This window comes from Aquarana catesbeiana, linkage group LG08, assembly GCF_042186555.1.
Source record: "Aquarana catesbeiana isolate 2022-GZ linkage group LG08, ASM4218655v1, whole genome shotgun sequence".
NCBI classification, from domain to species: Eukaryota; Metazoa; Chordata; class Amphibia; order Anura; family Ranidae; genus Aquarana; species Aquarana catesbeiana.
This window is the reverse complement of record NC_133331.1, coordinates 84,661,056-84,687,506: the sequence shown is the minus strand read 5'-3', so window position 1 is coordinate 84,687,506 and position 26,451 is coordinate 84,661,056. Positions and strand designations below refer to the sequence as shown.

The window sequence follows — 26,451 nt, the reverse complement described above, 5'->3', positions numbered from 1 at the left end:
AAGGCAATGATCCCAAACACAGAGCCAAGGGAACTCTCAGTTGGTTTCAAAGAAAGAAAATAAAGCCAATCGTTTGACCTGAATCCAATAGAAAATCCTATGTAAATAACTAAAGATCAGAGTTCATAGAAGAGGCCCACGGAACCTTCAAGATTTGAAGACTGTGTGGAAAAATGGGACAAAGCCACACCTGAGAAATGCATGTGACTAGTTCCTTCATACAGGAGGCATCTTCAAGCTGTCATTACCATCAAAGGATTTTGTACAAAGTATTAAATACATTTCTTAATCGTACATCACGGGACACAGAACCATAGTAATTGCTATGTGGGTTATAGGCCACCTTCAGGTGGTGGACACTGGCACACCCTAAGACAGGATGTCCACTCCCTATATAACCCCTTCCACTACTGGGAGTACCTCAGTTTTTTCGCCAGTGTCTTAGGTGTTGGTCACGAGTAAAGATGTGCTGTGCTGAGCTCCACTGGAGCAATCCTTGCTGGGGCCAGCTATGCATCCAAATCCATTCAAGGTGTCTATTTAGGCTGAATTGAAAAAAAAAAAAAAAATCCCTGCGGCGGGAAAGGTAAGTGGAGATTTCTAAGGAATTTTTAAAGTTTCTTATGAATTGTCTCCTTTAAAAAGTAAATGTTGTCATGCCTAAAAGTCACCACTCAGGGCTGTATAGAGCACGTACCTTGTCATACTTTCTCCGATCATGCTGTATCAGCAGAAGCTGACAGACTTCTCTCCGGCTAGCAGTCACAGGACTCGGGTAAGATGTTTTGGGGGGGGATTTTTTCCTAAAAACACCCCCCACCTGGACAAAAGCTCTCCCTGAGCAGAGGAAGAAGCCAGAACGATCAGCGGATGCCGCTCCGATCTCCACCGCCTCTGTACGGCGATTTGTCACAGCTCTCCTCATCACCGACTCCCCCCCCCCCACACACACACACACGCCAATCCCGTCGGATCTGAGGCATGCGCTCGCGTGGGAAAACGCTCTTTTTTTAAAAGGGGGGGCACGGTTGGAATACAGAGTGAGCGTAGCTTAGTGCGGCGTTTGCGTGCAGCAACGTCCAGTGCGGGACTACTTTTGAAAGGCTCCATTTTTGCGAACTGCAGCTGTTGGAGAGACCTAAAAGCAAAAAGGGGCATGTAAGTGGTGACATTCAAGAATTCCCTTGGCACATTTACTGAAGCATCAGGCTGAGCATTAATAGCAGCGACAGTTGTTGGACTATTTGCTCAAGATTTCTTCTGGTAGTACCTCTGCATTTGTGCATCAGGCTATGGTTAGAAGGGGAGGTAGAAACACCCCAAAAAGGGCCTAAAAGGGACTCCTTCAAGCTCTAAACAGCCTAAACTCATCTCTACAATTGCTTCCTCCGCTAAGAGTCTGGGGTGGCCGGTCAGAGTAAGCGATCAGGGCTATCAAATATTGCAATTGTTTTCAACACTGCATCCCCTGTCTATATTACTGTAGAGAGTTTTTCCTCAAGCTATGATAGGATTGGCTGGCGGCTTTTATCGCATCCCAGAATGGTATAAAATGTGACAGGTCCCTTTCCATTACCCAGGACCCTCAAACTAAGGATCTGGGGGTGGGAGAAAATTAATTTCCCTCAAGGGACCGTGAAAAGGCTGATGACTCCTCTTCTGTGGGGTCAAGTGTGGGGGGACCAGCTTCACAATCTGAAGGATTGATGGTGCAATTCTTACTGAATTTGTCCGCTCCACATTTTTGCTACTCTTCATTGAGTCAGTTGATATGCCCACTTTTTGTTGGGTTCACTAAAGCCTCCTCAAACTGTGCATGCCTTTCCTGTCCATTCATTGCTGGAAAGGCTTATGTATTCTGAGTGGGATCACCCAGATAAGCATTTTTTCCCTCCTATAAAGTTTTAACAGTTTATCCTGTGGAGGAAAAATACACTAAGCAGTGGGAGACACCAGCAATTGTCGCTGCTATATCCTCTGTGAATGAAAGTTTGACTTGTCTGATAGAGTCAAGCAGGGTCGGGCCTGGTCAGTACCTGGATGGGAGACCGCCTGGGAATACCAGGTGCCGTAGGCTGCAGATTGGTGACTTCCTCAATAACTCTAGGGTACAAACTTGAGTTCCCGAAAGTCCTCGTTTTCTCAGATTCCAGAGAAAAAGAAGTCTCTCTTTGAAGCATTGGACCATCTTTTGTCTCAAAAGATTGATCTTAGTGGTTTCCATGCTATAGCAGGAATTGGGGTTTTATTTAAACTGTTGTCAGACCCATTCTAGATCTCAAGGATCTAAACCGGTTTCTGAATATCCGCTCTTACCGCATGGAGTCAATCCGATCAGTGGTCTCCATCCTACAAGGTGGAAAATTTCTGGCGTCAATAGACATCAGGGATGCATACCGCCATGTGCCTAAATTTCCCGCTCACCAGAAATATCTATGTTTCAAGGTAGAAAATCTATATGTAACACACACACACACACACACACACCCTTGTGCTCATAAGTTTACATACCCTGACAATTTTATGATTTCTTGGCCATTTTTCAGAGAATATGAATGATAACACAAAAACATTTCTTTCACTCATGGTTAGTGTTTGGCTGAAGCCATTTATTATCAATCAACTGTGTTTACTCTTTTTAAATCATAATGACAACAGAAACTACCCAGATGACACTGATCAAAAGTTTACATGGTGATTTTGGCCTGATAACATGCACACAAGTTGACACAAAGGGGTTGGAATGGCTATTAAAGGTAACCTTCCTCGCCTGTGATCTGTTTGCTTGTAATTAGTGTGCGAGTATAAAAGGTCAATGAGTTTCTGGACTCCTGACAGACCCTTGCATCTTTCATTCAGTGCTGCACTGAGGTTTCTGGATACTGAGTCATGGGGAAAGCAAAAGAATTTTCAAAGGATCTGCGGGAAAAGGTAGTTGAACTGTATAAAACAGGAAAGGGATATAAAAAGATTCCCAAGGAATTGAAAATGCCAATCAGCAGTGTTCAAACTCTAATCAAGAAGTGGAAAATGAGGGGTTCTGTTGAAACCAAACCACGGTCAGGTAGACCAACTAAAATGTCAGCCACAACTGCCAGGAAAATTGTTCAGGATGCAAAGAAAAACCCACAAATAACTTCAGGTGAAATACAGGACTCTCTGAAAACATGTGGTGTGGCTGTTTCAAGATGCACAATAAGGAGAAGAAAAATGAGCTGCATGATCGAGTTGCCAGAAGAAAGCCATTACTACGCAAATGCCACAAAGTATCCCGGTTACAATACTCCAAACAGCACAGAGACAAGCCTCAAACCTTCTGGCACAAAGTCATTTGCAGTGATGAGTCTAAAAATTAGCTTTTTGGTCACAACCATAAACGCTACATTTGGAGATGAGCCAACAAGGTACACCATTCCTACTGTGAAACGCTGAGGTGGATCCCTGATGTTTTGGGGATGTGTGAGCTACAAAGGCACAGGAAATTTGGTCAAAATTGATGGCAAGATGAATGCAGTATGTTATCAAAAAATACTGGAGGAACATTTGCATTCATCAGCCAGGAAGCTGCGCATGGGACGTACTTGGACATTCCAACATGACAATGATCCAAAACACAAGGTCAAGTCAAACTGTCATTGGCTACAGCAGAATAAAGTGAAGGTTCTGAAGTGGCCATCTCAGTGTCCTGACCTCAATACCATGGAGCCACTCTGGGGAGATCTCAAATGTGCAGTTTGTGCAAGACAGCCCAATAATTTACAGGAACTGGAGGCTTTTTGCCAAGAGGAATAGGCAGCTTTATCATCTGAAAAGTTAAAGAGCCTCATCCACAAATACCACAAAATACTTCACGCTGTCATTGATGTTAAAAGGGGCAATACACAGTATTAAGAACTGGGTTATGTAAACTTTTGATAAGGGTCATTTGGGTAGTTTCTTTTGTAATTGTGATTTTAAAAAAGTAAACATAGTTGATTGATAATAAATGGCTTCAGCCAAACACTAACCACGAGTGAAAGAAAAGTTTTTGTGTTATCATTCATATTCTCTGAAAAATGGCCAAGAAATCATAAATTCTGCTAGGGTATGTAAACTTATGAGCACAACTGTGTGTGTGTGTATGTGTGTGTATGTGTATATATGTGTGTGTGTGTGTGTGTGTGTGTGTGTATATATGTATGTGTGTATGTATGTATGTATATATATATATATATATATATATATATATATATATATATATATATATATATATATATATATATATATATATATATATATATATATATATATATATATATATATATATATATATATATATATATATATATATATATATATATTATATTTAGTGTGTATGTGTATACACACACACACTTCCTTGAAAAAGTATTCATACCCCTTGACATTTTCCACATTTTGTCATGTTACAACCAAAAACATAAATGTATTTTATGTGATAGACCAACACATTAGTGGCACATAATTGTGAAGTGGAAGGAAAATGATGGTTTTTAAAATTTTTTACAAATAAATATCTGAAAAGTGTGGCGTGCATTTGTATTCAGCCCCCTTGAGTCAATACTTTGTAGATTGCAATTACAGTTGCAGTTCTTTTTGGGGATGTCTCTTCCAGCTTTGCACATCTAGAGCGTAACATTTTTGCCCATTCTTCTTTGCAAAATAGCTCAAGCTTTGTCAGATTGGATGAAGAGCGTCTGTGAACAGCAATTTTCAAGTCTTGCCACAGGTTCTCAATTGGATTTAGGTCTGGACTTTGACTGGGCCATTCTAACACATGAATATGATTTGATCTAAACCATTTGATTGTAGCTCTGGCTGTATGTTTGGGGTCCTTGTCCTACTGCAATGTGAAACTCCGCCCCAGTCTCAAGTCTTTTGCAGACTTTAATGGGTTTTCTTCTAAGATTGCCCTATATTTGTCTCCATCCATCTTCCCATCAACTCTGACCAGCTTCCCTGTCCCTGCTGAAGAAAAGCAACTCCACAACATGATCCTGCCACCACCATGTTTCACGGTAGGGGATGGTGTGTTCAGGGTGATGTGCAGTGTTTTTCGCCACACATAGCGTTTTTTACTTTTAGGCCAAAAAGCAAAACTTTGGTCTCATCTGACCAGAGCGCCTTCTTCTACATGTTTGCTGTGTCCCCCACATGGCTTCTCACAAACTGCAAATGGGACTTTGTATGGCTTTCTTTCAACAATGACTTTCTTCTTGCCACTCTTCCATAAAGGCCAGATTTGTGGAGTGCACAACTAATAATTGTCCTGTGGACAGATTCTCCCACTTGAGCTGTGGATCTATGCATCTCCTCCAGAGTTACCATGGGGCTCTTGGCTGCTTCTCTGATTAATGCTCTCCTTGCCCAGCCTATAAGTTTAGGTGGACAGCCATCTTCGGATAATGGATTGAACAGTGCTCCGTGAGATAGTCAAAGCTTGGGATGTTTGTTTATAACCTAACTCTGCTTTAAACTCACACAGCACTGTTTAATCCATCATCCGAAAATGTAAAGAGTATGGCACAGCTGCAAACCTACCAAGACATGGCTGTCCACCTAAACTGACAGGCCGGGCAAGGAGAGCATTATTAAAAGACAGGGCTGCCATCAGAACATTTGGGGCCCCTTACACAGCTTTAGGCCTGGGCCCCCTGGGGCCTGACCACTAACATTCCACAGGGCTGCCCACTGGCCATCCCACTGAGTCCTTTGGTGTGGTGTGATACATGAATCAATCAATATAACAACTCTTGACTGACTAAAGCACAATACCTTTATCCCCATCCACGGCCAGCATCCTGGAGAGGTATGGGTCATGCTGGGTGGGGATGAAGATGGAGTGGCATTGTGAAAATGGATGAGGATGACTCTGGGTGGGGATGAGAGTTACATAGTGAAGAGGCTCTCCACAATGAAACTCATCTCCACCCAGAGTCATCCTCATCCATTTTCACAATGCAACTCCATCATGCCAGCTTGGCAGCCTCAGGTGTCCCATCCAAGGATAAGGATATTAAATAAAGTCCAAATATAAAGCACAGGGGGCAGTGGCGTCACTAGGGTTGATTTCACCTGGTGTGGCAAAACATAGTGTTACCCCCCCCCCCCATATTTTCAGCCCGGCAGTCCTGCATTCGAAGCTCGTTGGCGCATGTTACGTCGGTCAATAAGGCCTAGAAGATAGCAGGTTAGGCAATTCCTAATGGCTCAGTCCCAGGAGCAGTAATGTATAATGGTCAACAGGCCCTCTTACTAGAACCAGCTAAACTGCAGCAGTGCTCACTCTGGGTTGCCCAAGCCGACTCTGGTCAGTAGTGTAGCATGTCTGTACCATGGCAGTGGCTCAGTCTTTATCCCTCTCTGATGGCACGGGTACAGCGTGGCTCCCACTCTGATGGCAATGGTACAGCGTGGCTCCCTCTCTGATGGTACGGGCACAGCGTGGTTCCCTTTTTGATGGCACAGCGTGGCTCCCTCTCCGATGGCAATGGTATAGCGTGGCTCCCTCTCTGATGGCACAGGCACATCGTGGCTCCCCTCTCTGATGGCACAGGCACATCGTGGCTCCCCTCTCTGATGGCACGGGCACAGCGTGGCTTCCTCTCTGATGGCACGGGCACAGCGTGGCTTCCTCTCTGATGGTATGGTCACAGTGTGGCTCCCTCTCTGATGGCAATGATATAGCGTGGCTCCCTCTCTGGCTTCCCCCAGCACAGTCCTCTTTTTCCTGTGTCCTGTAGCGATAACTCCCTCAGCTTCTTCCTGGGTTCCAGACTCGCTCTCTCCCCCAGCAGAGTGCATTCTGGGGGCTGAAGTCTGCTGCCTGTGAACAACAATGGGGCATTCAATCTTCTGGGACTACATGTCCCATGATGCTCCCCTAGACCTTAGTCTCTTCTGATTGGCCCTGCTGTGGCCAGTGGGGAGGGAAACAGCTTGAGCAACAAGCTAAGCGGCAAACCAGGTGAGAGCCGCTCTCTCTTCTCCACTGCTGACAGGAGAAAAGAGGGGGCGAGCGGGGGAGTTACACTGACATCCCACAGCTCGCCTCTCTCCCTTGTCACAGCTGAGCTGAGGAAAAGAGCCCGCTTCAGGGAGGGGGTTGCTGCTAGTGAAAGGTGGCGGTGGCTCCGACTACTAAGCTCCCTTCTCCTTCCCTATAGCGAGGCTTCTCTCTTCTTCTCTATAGCGGGCGCCGCGCAGGCCTGGCCGGCGCATGGTAGTTTAATTTAATGTGTTGCTGAAGGAGGAGCGGGCCTGGCCAGCCGGGCCCCTTGGGACACTGGGGCCCCTTACAGGAGTACTGCCTGTACCCCCCTGATGGCAGCCCTGTTAAGAGAAGTAGCCAAGCCTCCCATAGTAAATCTGGAGGAGCTGCAGAGATCCACAGCTCAGGTGGGAAATCTGTCCACTGGACAACTATTTGTCATGTACTCCACAAATTTTGGCCTTTATGGAAGAGTGGCAAGAAGAAAGCCATCGGTGAAGGAAAGCCATAAGAAGTCCTGTTTGCGGGAAACCATATGGGAGACACAACAAACATGTGGAAGAAGGTACTCTGGTCAGATGAGACCAAAATGTAACTTTTTGGCCTAAAAGCAAAATGCTATGTGTGGCAGAAAACAACACATCACCCTGAACACACTATCCCCACCATCAAACATGGTGGTGGCAGAATCATGTTGTGGGGATCGTTTTGCTTTAGCAGGGACAGGGAAGCTGGTCAGAGTTGATGGGAAGATGGGTGGAGCCAAATACAGGGGAATCCTAGAAGAAAACCTGTTGTCTGCAAAAGACTTGAGACTGGGGCAGAGGTTCACCTTCCAGCAGGACAACGACCCTAAATATACAGGCAGAGCTACAATGGAATGGTTTAGATCAAAGCATATTCATGTGTTAGAATGGCCGAGTCAAAGTCCAGACCTAAATCCAATTGAAAATCTGTGGCAAGACTTGAAAATTGCTGTTCACAGAGCTTGAGTTTTTTTGCAAAGAAGAATGGGCAAAAATGTCACTCTCCTAGATGTACAAAGCTGGTGGAGACATGCCCAAAAAGACTTGCAGCTTTAATTGCAACGAAAGGTGGTTCTACAAAGTATTGACTCAGAGGGGCTGAGTACAAATGCACGCCACACTTTTCACATATTTATTCGTAAAACATTTTGAAAACCATGTATCATTTTCATTCCAATTCACAATTATGTGCCACTTTGTGTTGGTCTATCACATAAAGTCCCAATAAAATACATTTCCGTCTTTGATTGTAACATGAAAAAATCTGGAAAATTTCAATGGATAGGAATGCTTTTTCAAGGCACTGTATATGTAAGTCTGCACAGATATGTTAATTTTGGGCATATTATGCAATGATGACAGGTTGTCCTAAAGCAGAGTTCCACCCAGAAATGGAACTTCCGGATTCCTCCCCCCTCCGGTGTCACATTTGGCACCTTTCAGGGGGGAGGGTGTTTAATCCAGGTATTTGCTCCCACTTTCGCTGAAAGATCGCCGCAGTATCTGCTGCGATCTACGCCAAGTCTGGCCCCTCCTCTGTCCCCCTGCTGTCTTCTGGGAGACACAAAGGTCCTTGAAGACAGCAGGGACCACTCAGAATGAGCAGCGCGACTCGCGCATGTGCAGTAGGTAACCAGACTGTTAAGCCACAAGGCTTCACTTCCTGATTCCCTTACTTAAGATGCCAGTGCCTCCACCCGGAGCCGCGAGGGACGGGTCGGTTTCGGGTGAGGACAACGCGGGTTCCTTGGACAGGTAAGTGTCCTTATTTTAAAAGTCAGTAGCTACAGTATTTATTTTTTTCAGGCAGAACTGCTTTAAACTGATACTAAAAGCACACTGTTTAATTTACATTATCCTTTTTAATTCTGAATGTGGATGATGGCAATGTAATTTATTTTAATAATAATAAAAAAAAAACAAAAAAAAAACCAGAAGTACCTTTTTTTTTTTTTTTTTTTCCCTAATCGATATACAGCTGTCATGTGACCCAGCTCTTTCCACCCTGGCTGCAGGGAAACTGTGGCAGGAGGAACTTATATTTCTTTCTCGAACATCACGGGACACAGAGCCACAGTAATTACTGATGGGTTATATAGGTATCACTGGTGATTGGACACTGGCACACCCTATCAGGAAGTTCAACCCCCTATATAATCCCTCCCCCTTGCAGGGATACCTCAGTTTTTACGCCAGTGTCTTAGGTGATGGACGTGTAAAGATGTCCTGTGCTGAGCTCCAAAGGGAATATCCTAAGATCCTATACTGGGGCAAGCCAGGCGAACCGGATCCATTCAAAGTGTCTTTTCATGGCCGAATTGAATGGTACCCGGGCCTCGTGTCCGAAGAAACGAGGTTTTACCCGTAATGCTTCTCTTTTTAGAGAGCTGGACCCCGCAGATCAGAAAATGGCTTTAAACTTCCTCATTTCTGACGAGGTGCTTTACGGTCCCAGAACTGTTGGATCCCCCTACTGATGGGGGCCCCAGTCTCTGACGGTTTTTTCAAACGGAGCCCACCGTGAGAGGTGAAGATTGGGTCTGTGTAAACAGCACCCTGCGGCTGGATAAGGTAAGAGGAGATTCCACAGAATTTTTGAGTTCTAGTGGCTTTTCTCCTTTAAGGTAAATGCATGCTATGCCTATTGTGACCACCGGGGGCTGCCAAGAGCACAAACCTACACATGCTGACTCTGTCTCAGGTGTTGTAATCGCTGTTTATGTCCCAGCGTCTCAAGCAGGCTGCAAACAGGTAAGGTGGAAAGGGGGATTTCTCATGTTTGAATGTTCCCCCCCAGGCTAGAGAGGGGCCACAGGGGTCTAGAAAGTGGTTATACCACCCGGGCTCTGCGGCCTAATGGCCACCATCTCTCAAGATAGCCGTTCAGGCAGATCTTGTTACCAGGCTCCAACCCCCCCCCCATCCCCAGCCTTTCTCCAGAAACATGACAGGAGAGTCGGCAGCGCGGGAAGCGCTCGTTTTTTCAAAACTCGAGGGGGGGGGGGCGGTAGAGGAGGGGGCGGGACGTCAGCACAGTGCTTAGACTCCCACTCAGGCCAGCTGTAGGCTATTAGAGGCACTCTGTACAGGTGCACTCAGCCTTCTGAGAGACACAGAGCTGACGTTCGCATGTAAGGTGGGACACAGGCATTCTCCTAGGCAGCATTTACTGAAGTAACGCCAGACTGAGCATTGGGTAGCAAGGCTTTTAGCCAGACTACATCGCTCAGCGGGCAGTGTTCATTTGTATACCTCACACCTTGTTGCTTTGCACTATGGGTAGAAGAGGTTCAAGCACCCCAGGAACCGGAGACACTAGGGGATCTCGTTCAGGTTCTGAGGGCCCCCTGTCGGCAGCATTCTCCCCCCCTAAAGATGGGCCAGGGACGGCTAGCCAGGGAGAGCCATCGGGGTCAGGGGCTACACCTGCTTCTGGCACTTCAGCCCCTGTATATATTACACAAGAGGTTTTTTCCTCAAACATTAATGGTCTAGAGGAAAGATTAATGGCCGTGATTACGTCTTCACTCAGTGGAAGAAAACGCACTAGGCTTTCCTCTGTTCCCCAAGACCCTCAGACAGAGGAGCTCTGGGATAAAGGAGATGAATCCCTTTCAGAGGATCGGGATGGGATGGATGATTCCTCTTCGGAGGATTCAGGTGGAGAGGGACCCTCTGCGACTTCCCAAGAGGAGAAAGTCTTAGTGCAGATCCTCACTGGATTGGTCCGATCCACATTTAAGTTGCCCATACCTGAAACTGCTAAAGAATCCTCTTCTGCTTTGGGGTCACTGAAACCTTTCCAAGCAGCACATGCTTTTCCTGTTCATACTTTACTTGAAAAGCTTATTTATTCTGAGTGGGATCACCCAGACAAACGTTTTTTTCCGCCGAGAAAGTTTTCAACACTTTATCCGATGGAAGAAAAGTTTATTAAAATGTGGGGAATACCGGCTATTGATGCCGCCATTTCCTCCGTAAATAATAGCCTGACTTGTCCTGTAGACAATGCTCAGGGATCCTGTAGATAAAAGGATGGAATCCCTATTGAAGGATGTTTTCTCCTTAGCAGGATCAGTGGCCCAACCTGCAGTAGCAGCGATTGGAGTCTGTCAATACTTAAGAGACCATGTTAAGCAGGTCATCAAAGTATTACCTGAACAGCAGGCCCAGGGGTTTGCTAACCTTCCAGCGGCCTTATGCTTTGTGGTTGACGCCATTAGAGATTCTATCGTGCAAACCTCCCGTCTTTCACTGGGGTTGGTGCATATACGTAGAATCCTATGGTTGAAAAATTGGTCAGCCGAAGCACCATGTAAGAAGCTACTGGCTGGGTTTCCATTTCGTGGTGCAAGGTTGTTTGGAGAGGACTTGGATAACTATATCAAGAGAATCTCTTGTGGGAAAAGCACTCTCTTACCTGTCAAGAAGAAGAGTAAGCGTCCCTCTTTCAAACGGACTCTTTCCCCAGCGCTGGGGGCTTCAGCCTCCAGGCAGTCTCGACGGCCGCCTCCATCGGGGTCCAGAGACAAGAGTCAACCCCAGGGACAAAAGAAGTCCTGGGGAAAGAAGCCTACTAGGCAAAACACTAAGACCTCTGCATGAGGGGGCGCCCCCGCTCACTCGAGTGGGGGGAAGACTGCGACAGTTCTCAGAGCTCTGGCAGGAGGACTTCCAGGACAGATGGGTAATCTCCACGGTAACCTTAGGGTACAAGCTGGAGTTTCAGGAATTCCCCTCTCCTCGGTTCCTCAGATCAAATGTTCCCAGAGACCCAGAGAAGAAGCAGTCGCTCCTTCTAGCGTTAGATCGACTTTTGTCGCAGGAGGTCATTATGATAGTTCCCGCAAAGGACCAGGGATTGGGCTTCTATTCCAACCTTTTTACGGTCCAAAAGCCAAATGGGGATGTCAGGCACATTCTGGACTTAAGAGATCTGAACCGATTCCTAAGGATTCAATCCTTCCGCATGGAATCAATTCGAACAGTAGTTCCCATCCTGCAGGGAGGAGAATTTCTGGCATCAATAGACATCAGAGATGCATACCTGCATGTGCCCATTTTTCCTGCTCATCAGAAGTTTCTGCGCTTCGAGGTAGGAGGGCGCCATTTCCAGTTTGTGGCTCTGCCTTTCGGGATAGCCACTGCCCCTCGAGTGTTCACAAAGATCTTGGCTCCTCCTCTGGCCAGATTAAGGGCTCAGGGTATAGCTGTCATAGCATACCTAGACGACCTGCTCTTGATAGACCGGTCGGTAGCCTCTTTGAAGGGAAACTTGAGGACCACGGTCAGGTATCTAGAACACCTGGGTTGGATCCTCAACTTAGAAAAGTCTTTCCTAAAACCAGTAAGAAGACTGGAGTATTTAGGTCTGATTATAGATACAAGCCAGGAGAAGATATTTCTACCCCAGGCAAAGATCACTGCTTTGAGAGAGCTGATTCTGACAGTAAGGACCAAGAAGGGTCCCTCAGTCCGCCTTTGTATGAGGCTACTAGGGAAGATGGTGTCTTCATTCGAAGCAGTTCCCTATGCTCAGTTTCACTCAAGAATGCTGCAACACCGTATTCTGTCGACCTGGAACAAGAAGGTTCAGGCATTAGACTTTCCGATGCACCTGTCGCATGCGGTGCGTCAGAGCCTCAATTGGTGGCTCATACCCGAAAACCTGCAGAAGGGGAAATCCTTTCTACCGGTTACCTGGACGATGGTAACAACAGATGCCAGTCTGTCAGGTTGGGGAGCAGTTCTGGAACAGGCTGCGGTCCAAGGGGTATGGTCCAAGACAGAGAGGACCTTACCCATCAACATTCTGGAGATCCGGGCGATACATCTAGCTCTAAAAGCCTGGACTATCAGGCTACATGGTTGTCCGGTCAGGATCCAGTCCAACAATGCCACAGCAGTGGCTTATGTCAATCATCAGGGAGGCACCCGGAGCCGAGCTGCTCAAAAAGAGGTGAACCAGATCTTAGTCTGGGCAGAGATGCATGTGCCATGCATATCGGCAGTTTTCATCCCGGGAATAGAAAATTGGCAGGCGGACTATCTAAGTCGCCAGCAGTTACTTCCAGGGGAATGGTCTCTGCATCCCGACGTCTTTTGGGCCAGATGCCAAAGATGGGGGGGTTCCAGATGTAGATCTCTTTGCATCCCGATTCAACAAAAAGATAGACAGATTTGTGGCAAGGACAAAAGATCCTCTTGCATGTGGGACGGATGCGTTGGTGATTCCGTGGCATCGGTTCTCACTGATTTACGCATTCCCGCCTATTCTGCTACTACCACGACTCCTTCGCAGGATCAGGCAGGAAAGGAAGTCGGTACTTCTGGTGGCCCCCGCTTGGCCCAGAAGGACTTGGTATGCAGAAATAGTAAGGATGACGGTGGGTTCCCCGTGGACCCTACCGGTACGCCCAGACCTGTTATCTCAAGGTCCAGTGTTCCATCCTGCCTTACAAACGCTAAATTTGACGGTTTGGCTATTGAGACCCACGTTCTGAAGAGTCGTGGGCTCTCAGGTCCTGTCATATCTACCTTGATTAATGCAAGGAAGCCAGCTTCCAGGATGATTTATCAGAGTCTGGAAGGCTTATATAACCTGGTGTGAATCCAGAGGTTGGCATCCCAGGAAATATGTCATAGGTAGAATCCTTGATTTTCTACAGATGGGATTAGAGATGAAGCTGGCCTTGAGTACCATCAAGGGCCAGGTTTCTGCTTTATCAGTATTATTTCAGCGGCCACTTGCTTCGCATTCTTTGGTCCGAAACTTTATGCAGGGGGTGATGCGTCTTAATCCTCCGGTTAAAGCGCCCCTAAACCCCTGGGACTTGAATTTGGTCCTGGCTGTGTTACAGAAACAGCCTTTTGAACCAATAAGTCAGATTCCTTTGGTCTTGTTGACAAGGAAATGAATTTTTCTGGTGGCCATCTCTTCTGCTAGAAGAGTATCAGAATTAGCAGCTCTTTCCTGTAAGGAGCCTTATTTGATTATACACAAGGATAGAGTGGTACTACGCCCTCATCCTAGTTTTTTACCGAAGGTGGTTTCTGATTTTCATTTAAACCAAGACATTGTTCTACCTTCCTTTTTTCCAGATCCCTGTTCTCCGGAAGAGAGATCTCTACATTCGTTGGATGTAGTAAGAGCAGTTAAGGCCTATCTAGGGGCAACTACTCAGATCCGCAAGACGGATGTTTTGTTTGTGCTGCCAGAGGGTCCCAATAGAGGACAGGCAGCGTCAAAAGCTACCATTTCTAAATGGATTCGACAGTTGATCATTCAAGCTTACGGTTTGAAACAGAAGATTCCTCCGTTTCAGATCAGGGCACATTCCACAAGGGCTATTGGTGCTTCTTGGGCAGTGCATCACCGGGCCTCTATGGCTCAAATCTGCAAGGCCGCAACCTGGTCTTCAGTTCATACATTCACCAGATTCTATCATTCACCAGATTCTATCAGGTGGATGTGAGAAGGCATGAGGATATCGCCTTTGGGCGTAGTGTGCTGCAGGCAGCGGTACAGGGTCCTCAGGTCTGATTGCACCCTACTTGGTCGTGGTTCCCCCCCCCTCAGGTAGCATTGCTCTGGGACATCCCATCAGTAATTACTGTGGCTCTGTGTCCCGTGATGTTCGAGAGAGAAAATAGGATTTTTTAAAACAGCTTACCTGTAAAATCCTTTTCTTTCGAAGGACATCACGGGACACAGAGGTCCCGCCCCTCTTCTAATACACTATATTGCTTGGCTACAAAACTGAGGTATCCCTGCAAGGGGGAGGGATTATATAGGGGGTTGAACTTCCTGATAGGGTGTGCCAGTGTCCAATCACCAGTGATACCTATATAACCCATCAGTAATTACTGTGGCTCTGTGTCCCGTGATGTCCTTCGAAAGAAAAGGATTTTACAGGTAAGCTGTTTTAAAAAATCCTATTTTATCTGCTGCTGATCACGTTTAAAATAAAAAAACAGCCATTGAAATACAGAGTAAAAAATTAATTTATATAAATAAAATGTTTTAAGTCCTCATACAAATATATATTTAAAATCAAATCTTTATTATTTTTTGGCAGCACCATGGTGTGGGCAGATTTCTGCCAGTCACAGGTTGCATCATGTCCCTCTAGCCTGTGTCTTAGAATAACAGGGCGGTACAGCCTCCATCAATCAAGACGTAATAATCCACCCCAATGTGTTTAGCTGGTTAGTGGGCATGGAGGAGGAGGGAGGGAGTGAGCTGTCATTTACCACTGTATAGTGTATATATACTCACATGGGCTGCTCAGATGTGATGGGGATGAAATGCTCAGGGTAGCAAATACACTGAAAACTGAGCATGTGCACTAGCTACCAACACTGCTCTGCAAAATCTCCCAACTGCAGTGGGGACATGGACAAGGAGGGGGAAATAGAAAACAGCAGGATCAACCGTTTTGTTTTTTTTTTTTTTTGCAAAATTACAGAAAATGAATCCCATGGTGACTGAGTGAGTCTAAACAGTGTGTAATATAACATTTATTGATAGTTTTTAATGTGTGTTTAGTGACACTTTAAGAGTGCACTACAGCTGATCACGATGTAGTATTCCGTGGCATTTATGAATCATTTACCCAATATTCCTCCACCTTTCTGCCCAGAACATCAATGTCTGTGTTTGAGGTTTCAAAATCCTGACAATAGTAGTAAGGGATTATTGCCTGGAAGAAAAAAATGTGTGTCATAGGGAGTAGGGGGTGGCTAGAATATCTGTGGCCTTAATATGTCAAAGTATACAGAAGATCAATAAGACAAGCTAGCCACAATCCATGAATGTGTATATAAACTGTATAACAGGACAGTAAAAACCATGAATACCTTTAAGACTTTAACCAGCTGTCGATGCCATTATCAAGACATGTTTTTAAAATATATTTATTTTTTCCGGTATAGATGGCTGGGACAATCTCTGGAAGGAGATCAACAAAAAGGACAATAGTATTAAAGAACCTCCCATTTCAAAGGGAATGCCAAACCATATCATCTCTGTTAATGAAAGCTGCTTGTCTAACAGCTGCATAAATCATAATTCTACCTCATCACGTGAAGGAGAAATTCAGAATGGATGGCGGGAAGTGGAATTAAAAATGGATAAACCATGTTCCCCTCCAACCCCTTTTGGCTACCACCTCAAGAAAAACAAACGGGAAAAGACAAAATTGCCCTCATTTGAAAAGTTTGAGAACTTTGACAGGGTAAAGGTCGAGGATGAAATAGCAAAACTTTCTTTAAAAAGACAGCGCAGAAATAAAAACTCCCCTGTGGTTATCCAAGTTGACAAACACGCTTTGTCCCCGTCTCCACCAAGTGGAGAATTGGTCACCTTAAAAAGCTGGCCATCGGTTCCTAGTTGTTTGTCTCCAAATGAAAGTATGGATGACCAAGAAGAGTCTAGCAATTGCCAAGCAAATCAGTCAAAACATGTCACTTTTGACAATTCCTGTCTCTCTTTGCCAAACAATGCAAACTGTTTATCCCCTCTTGGACAATCAAAATGCCATTCTCAAGTTTCCTATGAAAATTTAGTTATGGCTCTTGAGCAGGAAAACCAGCAAATGCTATGTATGGAACGTAAAAGCAGATCTCTGGAAAAGTATGCAGATTCTGAGGAAATGGATTCAGAATTTGCACTGTTAAATAGAACACAACACAAAGTACATCAAACGCTGATATCTCCACCTCTTTATCTGGATGATGCCAGCTCTGTCTCAAGACATGTCAACAGTCCTGAGCTGGATGAAGACATCGATGGACAAGAGCCAGATGCTTTACAAGATGAGCAGCAGGTAAAATTCCATTTTCCTCCAAAGTAAAGTAATTTTATTTCTCATGCATATTTTAAAATGTTTACTGAGTTGTGTCATACGTTTTTCTTTAACTTAACTTTTAAAATCCCTTTCGAAGAAGAAGTACATCCATCGGTGTCCATATTTTATGTATGAGGACAGTTTTTGTTGTGTTAGATTTGCTTCAAGTTCATTAGTCTGGGTTAGAGTGCTCTTTGTTCTTGGCAGGTGTTCACGGAGAATTGTTCGTTGATCGTTATAAAATTTCTGCTTCTCCCTTCTCCTTTGTGTTCTGTATTCCTAAACAAAATAGTTATAACAGGGGTGCTCAATCTTTTGAAGAGCAAGGGCCATTTAAGTGATTCTGTAACTGGTCACAGTGAAATTAAATGGTTCAGATTTTTTATGTTTTGAATAGCATAATGAACAATTTCCGGCTTTCAGCAGTTGCAGGAGGTAAATGGAGAAGATTGGTTCTTATATATGCCACTCACACCACCCCTCCTGTCCAAATTGAAGACTGAGTGTGAAAGAGGCCTCACTGGCCCCCTGGAGCATACAGCAGGGTCACCATTGCGACCCCTGATGCCCTACCAGTGGTTGGGGTGTGTGGTAAAAACACATTTCAACTAAGGGGTTTTACCCCCTAAAACTGCAAGTGTAAACAAGCTCTTACTGTCGTGAGCCCCCTATAAGGCTACTTTCACAGTGTTGTGCTGCGATTTACCTGCACCTCGGGTACAGCGCAGTGCATCTGCAGCTTCCCTGCGGGTTAGCTGTGCTTTTGTCATAGATTTCTAATATATCTTGCAGGTGTAGTGCATTTTCTGAAAGCGCACAAAAACTCATGCACTGCACCCACAGATCAGTGTAAAAGCAGCCTAATAGTTAACTTTTTCATAGGTGCTAATATGCCCATGGCAAAAGTGCATTGTTTAATACAGTGACCTTTTTCCACGTCCAGCTTCTGCTGGCATCACTCTCCAGGCTGCTAGAAGTGTCCCAGGCGAAGTGCACTTGGTATCACTCTGCCGGCTCCTGCTCTCTCCATGGCTGCCTGCTTCCTCCTTTGCCAGCGCCGGCTCAATGCATTCTGGCACTCTGGCAAAGTGGGTCGGCAAGCCCAGATCGCGATCAACGGGTTACCAACCCCGGGCTTGCGCTTCCCTGGTTTGAGGTCGAGGGCCACATCAGAGGGCTCTAAGGGCTCCAGGTTGATCACCCCTGCTTTATAAGCCTAATAGGTTCAATGAGCTCACTAATCTGCATGACTTTCTAGTTGGTTCTATGTGCTACGTTTCAGTGAGCTCCAATTGCAGAGCTGGGTGGAAATTCGGGGGCCTGCATTTTTTTTTTTTTTTTTTTTTTTTTTTTTTTTTTTTACCAATTGCCAGTTAACCATGGCTACTTTTACTAAGCATGCAGTTAAAGCAGAACTTTAATCATACCACCTTGATAAAAAATAATGTTCTTTAGCGAGTAACATACATTCCACATTAATAATTATAATACCAAAATCAGTGTGTGCTGTAAATTATCTCCAGCATTGTTCCTGTTCTTGCTGGAGGTTGCCATTTTGCTGAAGCCCAGAGCCCCTGAACAGCAGTAAATCCTTAGGCTGTTAGCAGATCCGCCTCTACAGTTTCGGCTCAGTGATAAAAAAAAAAAAATTGGAGCAACTGAGCATGTGCAGAGCAGGGTAAGACAGTGCATTACTGGATTTTAAACAGTAAAGGCATTCATTTTTAATGTTTTACACCACTTCATGCTGGCCCCTTTTGCAGGTATAGTTATCTAATAGAACTTAATTTTCTGACTAAAGATCCACTTTAAGATTGATCATCAACGTGATCAATGAGATACTGTACACTTGGCAAATTCACTGAAACATGAATGTTATCTGACACAGCAAGAAATTCTATGTAGAAAAAGGAAAGGAAGGCACGTAGATACACATGTGTATACACACATGTTCACTCAACTAGTTATACCACCCATCCATTTGTCTCTCTAGTATAACACGCAGACCATGGCTCTGATGAAGAGGAAAACCCTGGAAATGCGTTGGCCAACTATTCACTTAATTTTATCCCTTTTATGGGTATCATTTTATGTCAGTCCATCTAGTGACAACATTGTCGTTTATCTATTCTTATTCTTATTATTTTAATTTAGAATATGTTGCATCTACCCCTGTATTAACTCAATTGTTTATTATAATAAACTCTTTATTATGATTCATGCATCAGGCCAAGCGCCTTCCTTTCTTTTTTTCTACATAGCATTTCAGACTTCCCCTAGTCGGCCTAGGCAACGGGGTATGCATGATCACTTCACTACCAGGAAATACTACCATTTGTATTAAGGCCCTCCGTACTAGCGCAGGAGAATATCTTTTCTACTTATACCTTTACAGCAAGAAATTAATCCTGATCATAAATACCGTACCTTTCATTGAAATAAATTAAGATCGGACACACATATGCAGATCGTTCCAGACACCCCAATCCGTAACAGATTTGGAGAGTCCACATTTGTGCATTGCCTCAAAAATCGTGTTTTTATATATGCATTTCTCATCTCTCTTTTTTTTTTTTTTTCTCAAAGTTTTTATTGTTTACATAGGTAAGGTTACATAAACCATTGAACATACACATTGAACAGAGCAGTATGATCTATAACAGGGAGAACAGTCATTCATAAATTCAGAGTTACATTGCATCCCCATATGTCGGGGTGATCTATGTGTGCTTGAACAGATCTTTTGCATGTTTCAATTTTAGATCTGTTGGGGTTGTGGATCTGTAAGGGTTTCTATGTCCTATTCATCTTGTCTTGTGAATAAACTGTGTTCAGAGGTGTGTCTGTCATGAGTCATGGTGTGTGATTATGTGTAACCCCCTTGGGGATATTCGGGGATCTTCTCCACTTAGAAGGTTGTCCTGTGTATCACGGGATGTGTTGGTAGTGGAATAATAGCTTGGGTTATTGCATATATGGGTTGTTTTGTCATTGGTATCCTGTTCAATTTGCTGTTAGCAGGTTTATCGGGGGGGGGGGGGGGGGTAGACAGGTAGTAGGTGGGGGAAGTTATGAGTTATAAATTCCTAAGTTGGTCATCTTAGGCATGGGGAAGGGGCTGGTGACCTGAGTGTATATGAATGTGGAGTGGATAAAGGGGGGACCGGGATGGAGTGGGGGGAGGTAATGTCGGGAATATTTGAATTGGGAGAGTTTTTGTGATTTTGCAATTGCAGCAGTATCCATCTCTTGCCTTCCTCTTCTGAAGGGGATCCCCACGAGGCCCATGTGTGCTGCTTAGCATTATGGGCTTCAGGTGGTTTCATGGGCCTCGTGGGTTTGGAAGTAACGTGGAAAGATAGTTGGGTGGTTAATGTGTTTTCAGTGATATGTTTCAGGTTATTCTGAGTCAGATCTTTTAATGGTTCGGGGAGTGAAGTAGAGCATTTTCTGAGGTTGTTTGATAATGCTTCCAGCACGCCCATGTGATACCAAATTTTTGGGGTGAGTCTCTCGCTATGTGAATGAATTCCTCCATTTCAGAGGTCCTGTTAATTCTGTCGAACCATTCTTTAATTGAAGGGGGGATTCGGGATTTCCAGTGCATCGGTATGCATTGTTTTGCTGCATTTATCAGGTGCATCGCCAACTATTTGTGGTGGGTTTGGTGAGGTAGGTGTGAGTGGTGTAGGAGAAACTGCAAGGGGGTTCTGTCTAGGTCGTAGGTAGTGACATGAGTAATTATCCTATGTACTTCTGTCCAGAACTCTTGAATGTAGGAACAGTCCCACCATATGTGGAGTAATGTTCCTGGTTGATCTGTACATCTCCAGCATTCCTCAGGAATTGCTGGGTTGAATTTGTGTAGTAAGGCAGGTGTGTGATACCAGCGAGTCTGGATTTTGAATTCTCATCTTTTTTAATAACCAAATAAAGCTCCAGATTAAACTTAAGGAGAACAGACTATAAGGAATTTAGTTTTGAAAGGCATCTCTGAAACTTCTGACTCGACTAGTTCCTGAATTCTGCAATACTGTTTCCATCCATGTATGGGGGCGTGATTATTATGAATTTGTAAGTAACACACATAATAATGGAGATTACATTTGGTTGCCTCTTATTTTACAGTGGATTCCTCTTAAAGACATATTAATAAATTATGGCAAGCCTTTACAAGAAGATGAACTGTGGACGTTGTGTCATGAGTGTCTGTGTACACTGAAGACCTACATTGACTATCCAGGTAAAATGTTACATTTGTGAATGTTCAAAATATTCAAAAATGTTTAAATTATTAACTGTATGGTTTTCTTTTACAGCAGTGTGGAAGATCATAACACATAATACTACACTAAGCATGCCATTCTTTTGAATGTCACCCCAATGCACTAAAGCTATGCTTTTGCACTGCAGCATGTGTGCATTGGGTTCCTGAAAAAGGTCAGGTGTGGTTTTGGTCACACAGGGTAGTTTAAATCTGGCTGCTGTCAGGATGGAGAGCAGCAGGAGTTTGCTGGCCTCCCTAGGAATTTTAATCCTGGATGCACTCAGCTCTGAGCACTTTTGGGTTCAGAGCTGTCAATGTGTTCTATCAGCTTCAACAGAGTGCTAAATTGACATTAGTGATCAATTGGACCCTTTTGGGAGAGAACTTGTCACCTGCAGTATGGTACCACATAGGAGGATTGTATCCTGTCCCCCCCCCCCTTAATAAGTTAAAGTGGTTGTAAACCCTCACATATACCCAGTGAAGTGAATAGCCTCAGATGATACACAGAGATAACACCAATCCTCCTAATTATATAAGTTTTACTTGTTTAACTGCAGTCTTCTCTTCCCTGCACCCCTTCAAAGTGCTAATTTGTGATAAAATCTCTCTGCATCTGTGAGGAGTACAGAGGAGGGGGTGGAGAACTGTGGTTACACTGTGAGAGAGCTGATTGCTGTAAAGGGACACCCCCCCACACAGGCAGAGGAACGAAGGAACATGCAGAGCTGTTTTCTAAATAGACAAGCTGTGTGGTTATCTCCCTCCCTGACACAAATTTTAGCTCATGTTATCTCATGTGTCAGGAGAACTTCTCAGAAGTGACCCATGCTGATAACAGAGGAACGAAGCACCAGAGAGAAACGACACTTAGAACTTTGGAGAAAGACAAGTAAGCACTATAGATATGTGTGGAAGAAAAATTGCAGCTCAAAAGCTCCTGACCCGTTGAAGACACCCGCCCTATACGATCTCGCAGGTGCTGGCTCTGCTCAAATTAGGAATGAAGGAAAAATTCTGGACGGCCGCACACTGCTGAAGGCATCTTTTTCAAATAACAATTTTTATTGGTCATAGCAACAAATAAATGAACATGAGTCAAACACAGTAGTGTACAGGTAGCACTGGAGCAGTAAAAGAGCCAGTACATGTATAGGAGCAATAAACAGTATATTATGCTGTAGGTATATGCAGCAGACACATTACGTGTGCTGTCAACCAGTAAGTAGCATCTGCCATAGGCCGTTACTAGGGCGGAGAAAGATAGAAAGGGGAGAAGAAATATAGAGAGAGGGAGGAGAGGGTTAGGGAGATAGGACAAGAGGGAGGAGGTGGAAGTCAGGGGTGGGGGGCTCAACCATCGGCTCAAGGCAGACCTTCCCATCGATGCCATTCCGCCCAAACCTTGTCTTGCATGTCCAGTCTGTCTTGAAGCCTGGCTGTCATTTTTTCCATAAGTTCTACATCTTTAATTCTTGCATACAGGTCTACCTGGGAGGGTGGGGAGGGCCGTTTCCAGTGGCGGCTGTTAGAATGTGTCTAAGCAATCTTTTGGACAATTTGGAAATTTGTAGGGGTGAAACACCTAGGAGGAATAGTTTTGGGAACATGGGGACCTGTACCCCCAGGAGGCGAGACAGCAGGGACTGAGTCTCCGTCCAGAAAGGCACAATCTTGGGGAAGTGGTATAGGGTGCCTTTGTCTCCCTGACAGCGCCAGCACCTATCTGAGCAGGAGGGATAGATAGCGTGGAGGACATCTGGCGTCAGGTACCAGAAGTAGAGAATTTTATATGCATTCTCTTTGTAGAGCGTGTAGAAGGAGCTTTTAGCTGCCTGAGACCAGATTGTCTGCCACATTGCCTCCAGACTATTTTAAAAGTGCTTTTTCCCAGCGAAGCATGTAGGCATGCTTACCCTGGTCCGAAATGGAGTAGGCATTGAGCATCTGGTAAATGTCAGATCAGGCCTCGGCGTGCAGATCCCTCCATTGTAATGCTCTCGAAGGGGTATGGCGCTGAGAATTGGAGATTGGGGGCAAAAGATTAAGCATAGTGCCGTATTTGCAAATAGCCATAAAACACCTGGCGGGGTAAGTCATGTTTTCTCTGAAGCTCGGTAAACGATAGTAGTTTGCGTGATCTAGGGTCCACCAGGTGGCCAAAGTGGAACAAATTTTGTGTTGCCCAGGGTAAAGACATCTGGCGAGTGAGACCAGCCGGAATCTCAGGGTTATAGAGAAAAGAGGTCAGCAACGACTTCTCGGAGCTAAGCCCATGGGCACGGGAGAGTTTACGCCAAAGAGATTTAAGTAACGTCATAGATCCCAGAAGCCTCTCCGGGTCTACCTCCATGCTCGCACTCAAGAGTAAGCTATTTGGATGGGTGGGTGCTAGCCAAATTTTTTCGATTTCTGTCCATTTGTTGTATGAGTGTTGGGGCAACCAGGCGGTCAAGGCACGTAGTTGTGTCGCAGGACTGAGCAGGGTATTCTATGACTCTTAAAATTCCAGACATAGCGAACCAGATCTGCTTGAAGCTTTCTTAGCTGTATATAAGGTACTGGGATATGCAATGTCTGGAACAGATACAAGAGTTTGGGAAGAATGGTCATCTTCACTGAGGTCACTCTCCCCAAAAGGGATATGTGGTGGACTTTCCACTTCTGTATAAGGTCTCTGATGGAGTGGAACAAAGGAGGGAAATTTGCCTGATATACAGCGGTAAAGGACTGGGTGATCTGGACTCCCAGGTATTTCAGAGCTGAAGTTTTCCAGTTATATGGGAAGCACTGCTGAAGGTGCTGGATTTCCACAACTGGAGTATTAATCGGGAGGGCTTCTGATTTAGTCGCATTTATTTTGTAACCTGAGAGGGACCTATAGATGTCCAGTTCTGCGTGCAGGTTGGGCAATGAGATCCTAGGTTGGGTAAGAGTGAGTATAATATTGTCTGCTAACAACGCCAGTTTAAACTCCTTCCCTCGGACCGGGACACCTCGGATGTCTGGGTTCCTACGAATGGACATCGCCAAGGGCTCAGCGCACAGTGCGAACAGTAGAGGTGAAAGCAGACACCCCTGTCGAGTCCCATTCGCCACCGGGAAAGAAGGAGATAGAGCGAAAGGAGTTTTAACTTGGGATGTAGGGTTAGTGTACAAGTGTTGGATGGCCCACAGGAAAGGGCCGTGGATTCCCATGTGGCTCAGTGTGGCAAACAGGAAAGGCCAGCCAAGCCGATCGAAGGCCTTCTCCACATCTAGCCCTAGGACAAGCGACTCCAGGCCCTCCCTGTTTCCCACATCTATTAAATCAATGATCCGTCTTGTTATCCCCCGCTTGGTGGAGAGGGACGAAGCCCACTTGGTCCTTATGTATTAGGGAAGGTAATATCGTGTTAGGCCTATCGATAAGAGCTTGGTAAAAAAATTTAGGTCGGAGTTCAGTTGCACATAGGGAGGGATCTTTTTCCAGTTTTGGGATCAGTGTGCGAAACGATTTTTGCATATCCGAGGGAATAGGGGTTCGTTGGAGGAAGGCGTTAAAGAGTTTACACATATGTGGTAGGAGGATAGGGAGGAAGGATTTATAATATTCGTGGGGGGGGGGGGGGAGACCGTCTGGGCCCGGGGATTTACGTGATGGCAAAGTTTTGATGGTGGACGTAAGTTCCTCTTCTGTGATAAGGGCGTTGAGGGAGAGGAGGTCTGAGTCCTGAAGCCTGGGAATCCCACTGCAGTCCAGGTACTGGCTTAGGCGGGCGGTCAGTTCAGGAGAGAGAGGGTCATGTGGGATCTCGGGGTCGTTATAGAGTGAGGTATAGAATTCTGCGAAGGTTTGAGCAATGTTGTGGGGATGAGAGAGTAGGCAGCCCTCTTTGTTTTTTATTTGGTGGGGAGTGGATGTGTGGGTGCGCTCTGCTAGTTTGCGGGCTAATAGGGAATGGGCTTTGTTACCTTTGTCATAAAAGAGCTGTCTTTAGTCTCAACAGCGCTTTTTCCCTAAGTGTTATGTGAAGACATATCGCCAAGAGTCAAATAGGGCAGGGCATCTAGTGAGCTGTCGGAAAAGCTTCGAGTCCTTAGAGGCTCTGGTTTGCGAGTCCCTGGGGTTCAGCATATGACGGTCATGTACCGAGGAGTGTGATAAGTTGAAGTCTCCACCAACTATCAAGAATTCGTTGGGCATTCGGAACAGACGTGCGAAGACTTTGGTCAAGAAGTTGATCTGGTGGGCATTCGGAGCGTAGAGAACGCATAGGGTGACATTGTGAGTCTGCCACTGTCCACGCAGGATGATATAGTGTCCCCGTGGGTCAGTGAAAGACTTGGAGCGCGTAAAGGGTGATCCGCGTTTGAAGAGGATAGCTACTCCCGCTCGCTTACGTGCGTTAAACGCCTGATAAACCTGAGGGTAGTCTCTGGAGGCAAACGCAAAGGCATTCCCATTGTTAAAGTGCGTTTCCTGAAGCATTATAATATCTGCCCTCGAGTGCCTGAACTCCCTGAGCGCCAGATGTCTTTTCCTATTGGAATTTAAGCCGTGAACATTCAATGACATAACCTTAGCCATGGTGATGGGTATGTGCAAGTTTAAAGATGCTTATCTGGTCCAGCCGCAAGGATGCCATGATACAGAAGTATGGAGGGCACCGAGGGGGATCCGGATGGCCACTGAGCACATGGTTGGAGCCAAAGAGAAAAAGAGAAGATGGGAAATAAAGATGGGGGAAGAAGAGAGGCAGATTAGTACTACATATATTTAACAAGGTAAGCATAGCAATCAAACATTGCATGTCCTGCTAAGCACAGGACTAAGTAAGTTCCGATAGGTCTGTCCGGCCAGTAGTGAAAACGACAGGTTGGAAGGACACAAGGGACTGTGGTATCAGTTATCAACAGGCAACAATAAAACGTCAAAGGAACTTTAGGGGATTAACCAAGGGGGTCTAGTGATCGAAAGGGTAACCGCTCTCAAATCTTCGGTGAGAAGCGCCCAATGTGCTAAACAAGTGAAAAAAACTTGGGGGGGGGGGCCGGGGGGGTGCAAATGAGGCTATAGGGTTTGCCAGATGTGTCTGCCAATGATAGGTGCAGTCTATGGTCAGGAGTATCAGGTAGAGAAGGAACTATTCAGTCAGCCATTTTTGGATGTAGTAGCTTTGTGTAGAGTGTCCTGACCCTGAGGGCGCTTGGCTTGAGGGACCTTCTGCCAGACTGTAGGCGGTGGGGTAGCCACTAGATCCCATTCTTGGAGTTGGGGGACAGCAAGCCCCAGTGTATCGCAGAAAGCATCCAGGTCCT

The 26,451-nt window shown here is 45.3% G+C and overlaps 1 protein-coding gene across 1 annotated transcript in view; it reads left to right on the top strand.

Annotated features, from left to right (window-relative positions):
* KNDC1 (kinase non-catalytic C-lobe domain containing 1) overlaps positions 1-26,451 on the top strand; it is a 238,237-nt gene that overhangs the window by 77,063 nt on the left and 134,723 nt on the right. Inside the window, exons 6-7 of the mRNA XM_073596077.1 lie at positions 15,970-16,862; positions 21,012-21,126. Coding sequence (XP_073452178.1) covers positions 15,970-16,862; positions 21,012-21,126 — 1,008 coding nt within the window. The remainder of the gene's footprint in view (positions 1-15,969; positions 16,863-21,011; positions 21,127-26,451) is intronic.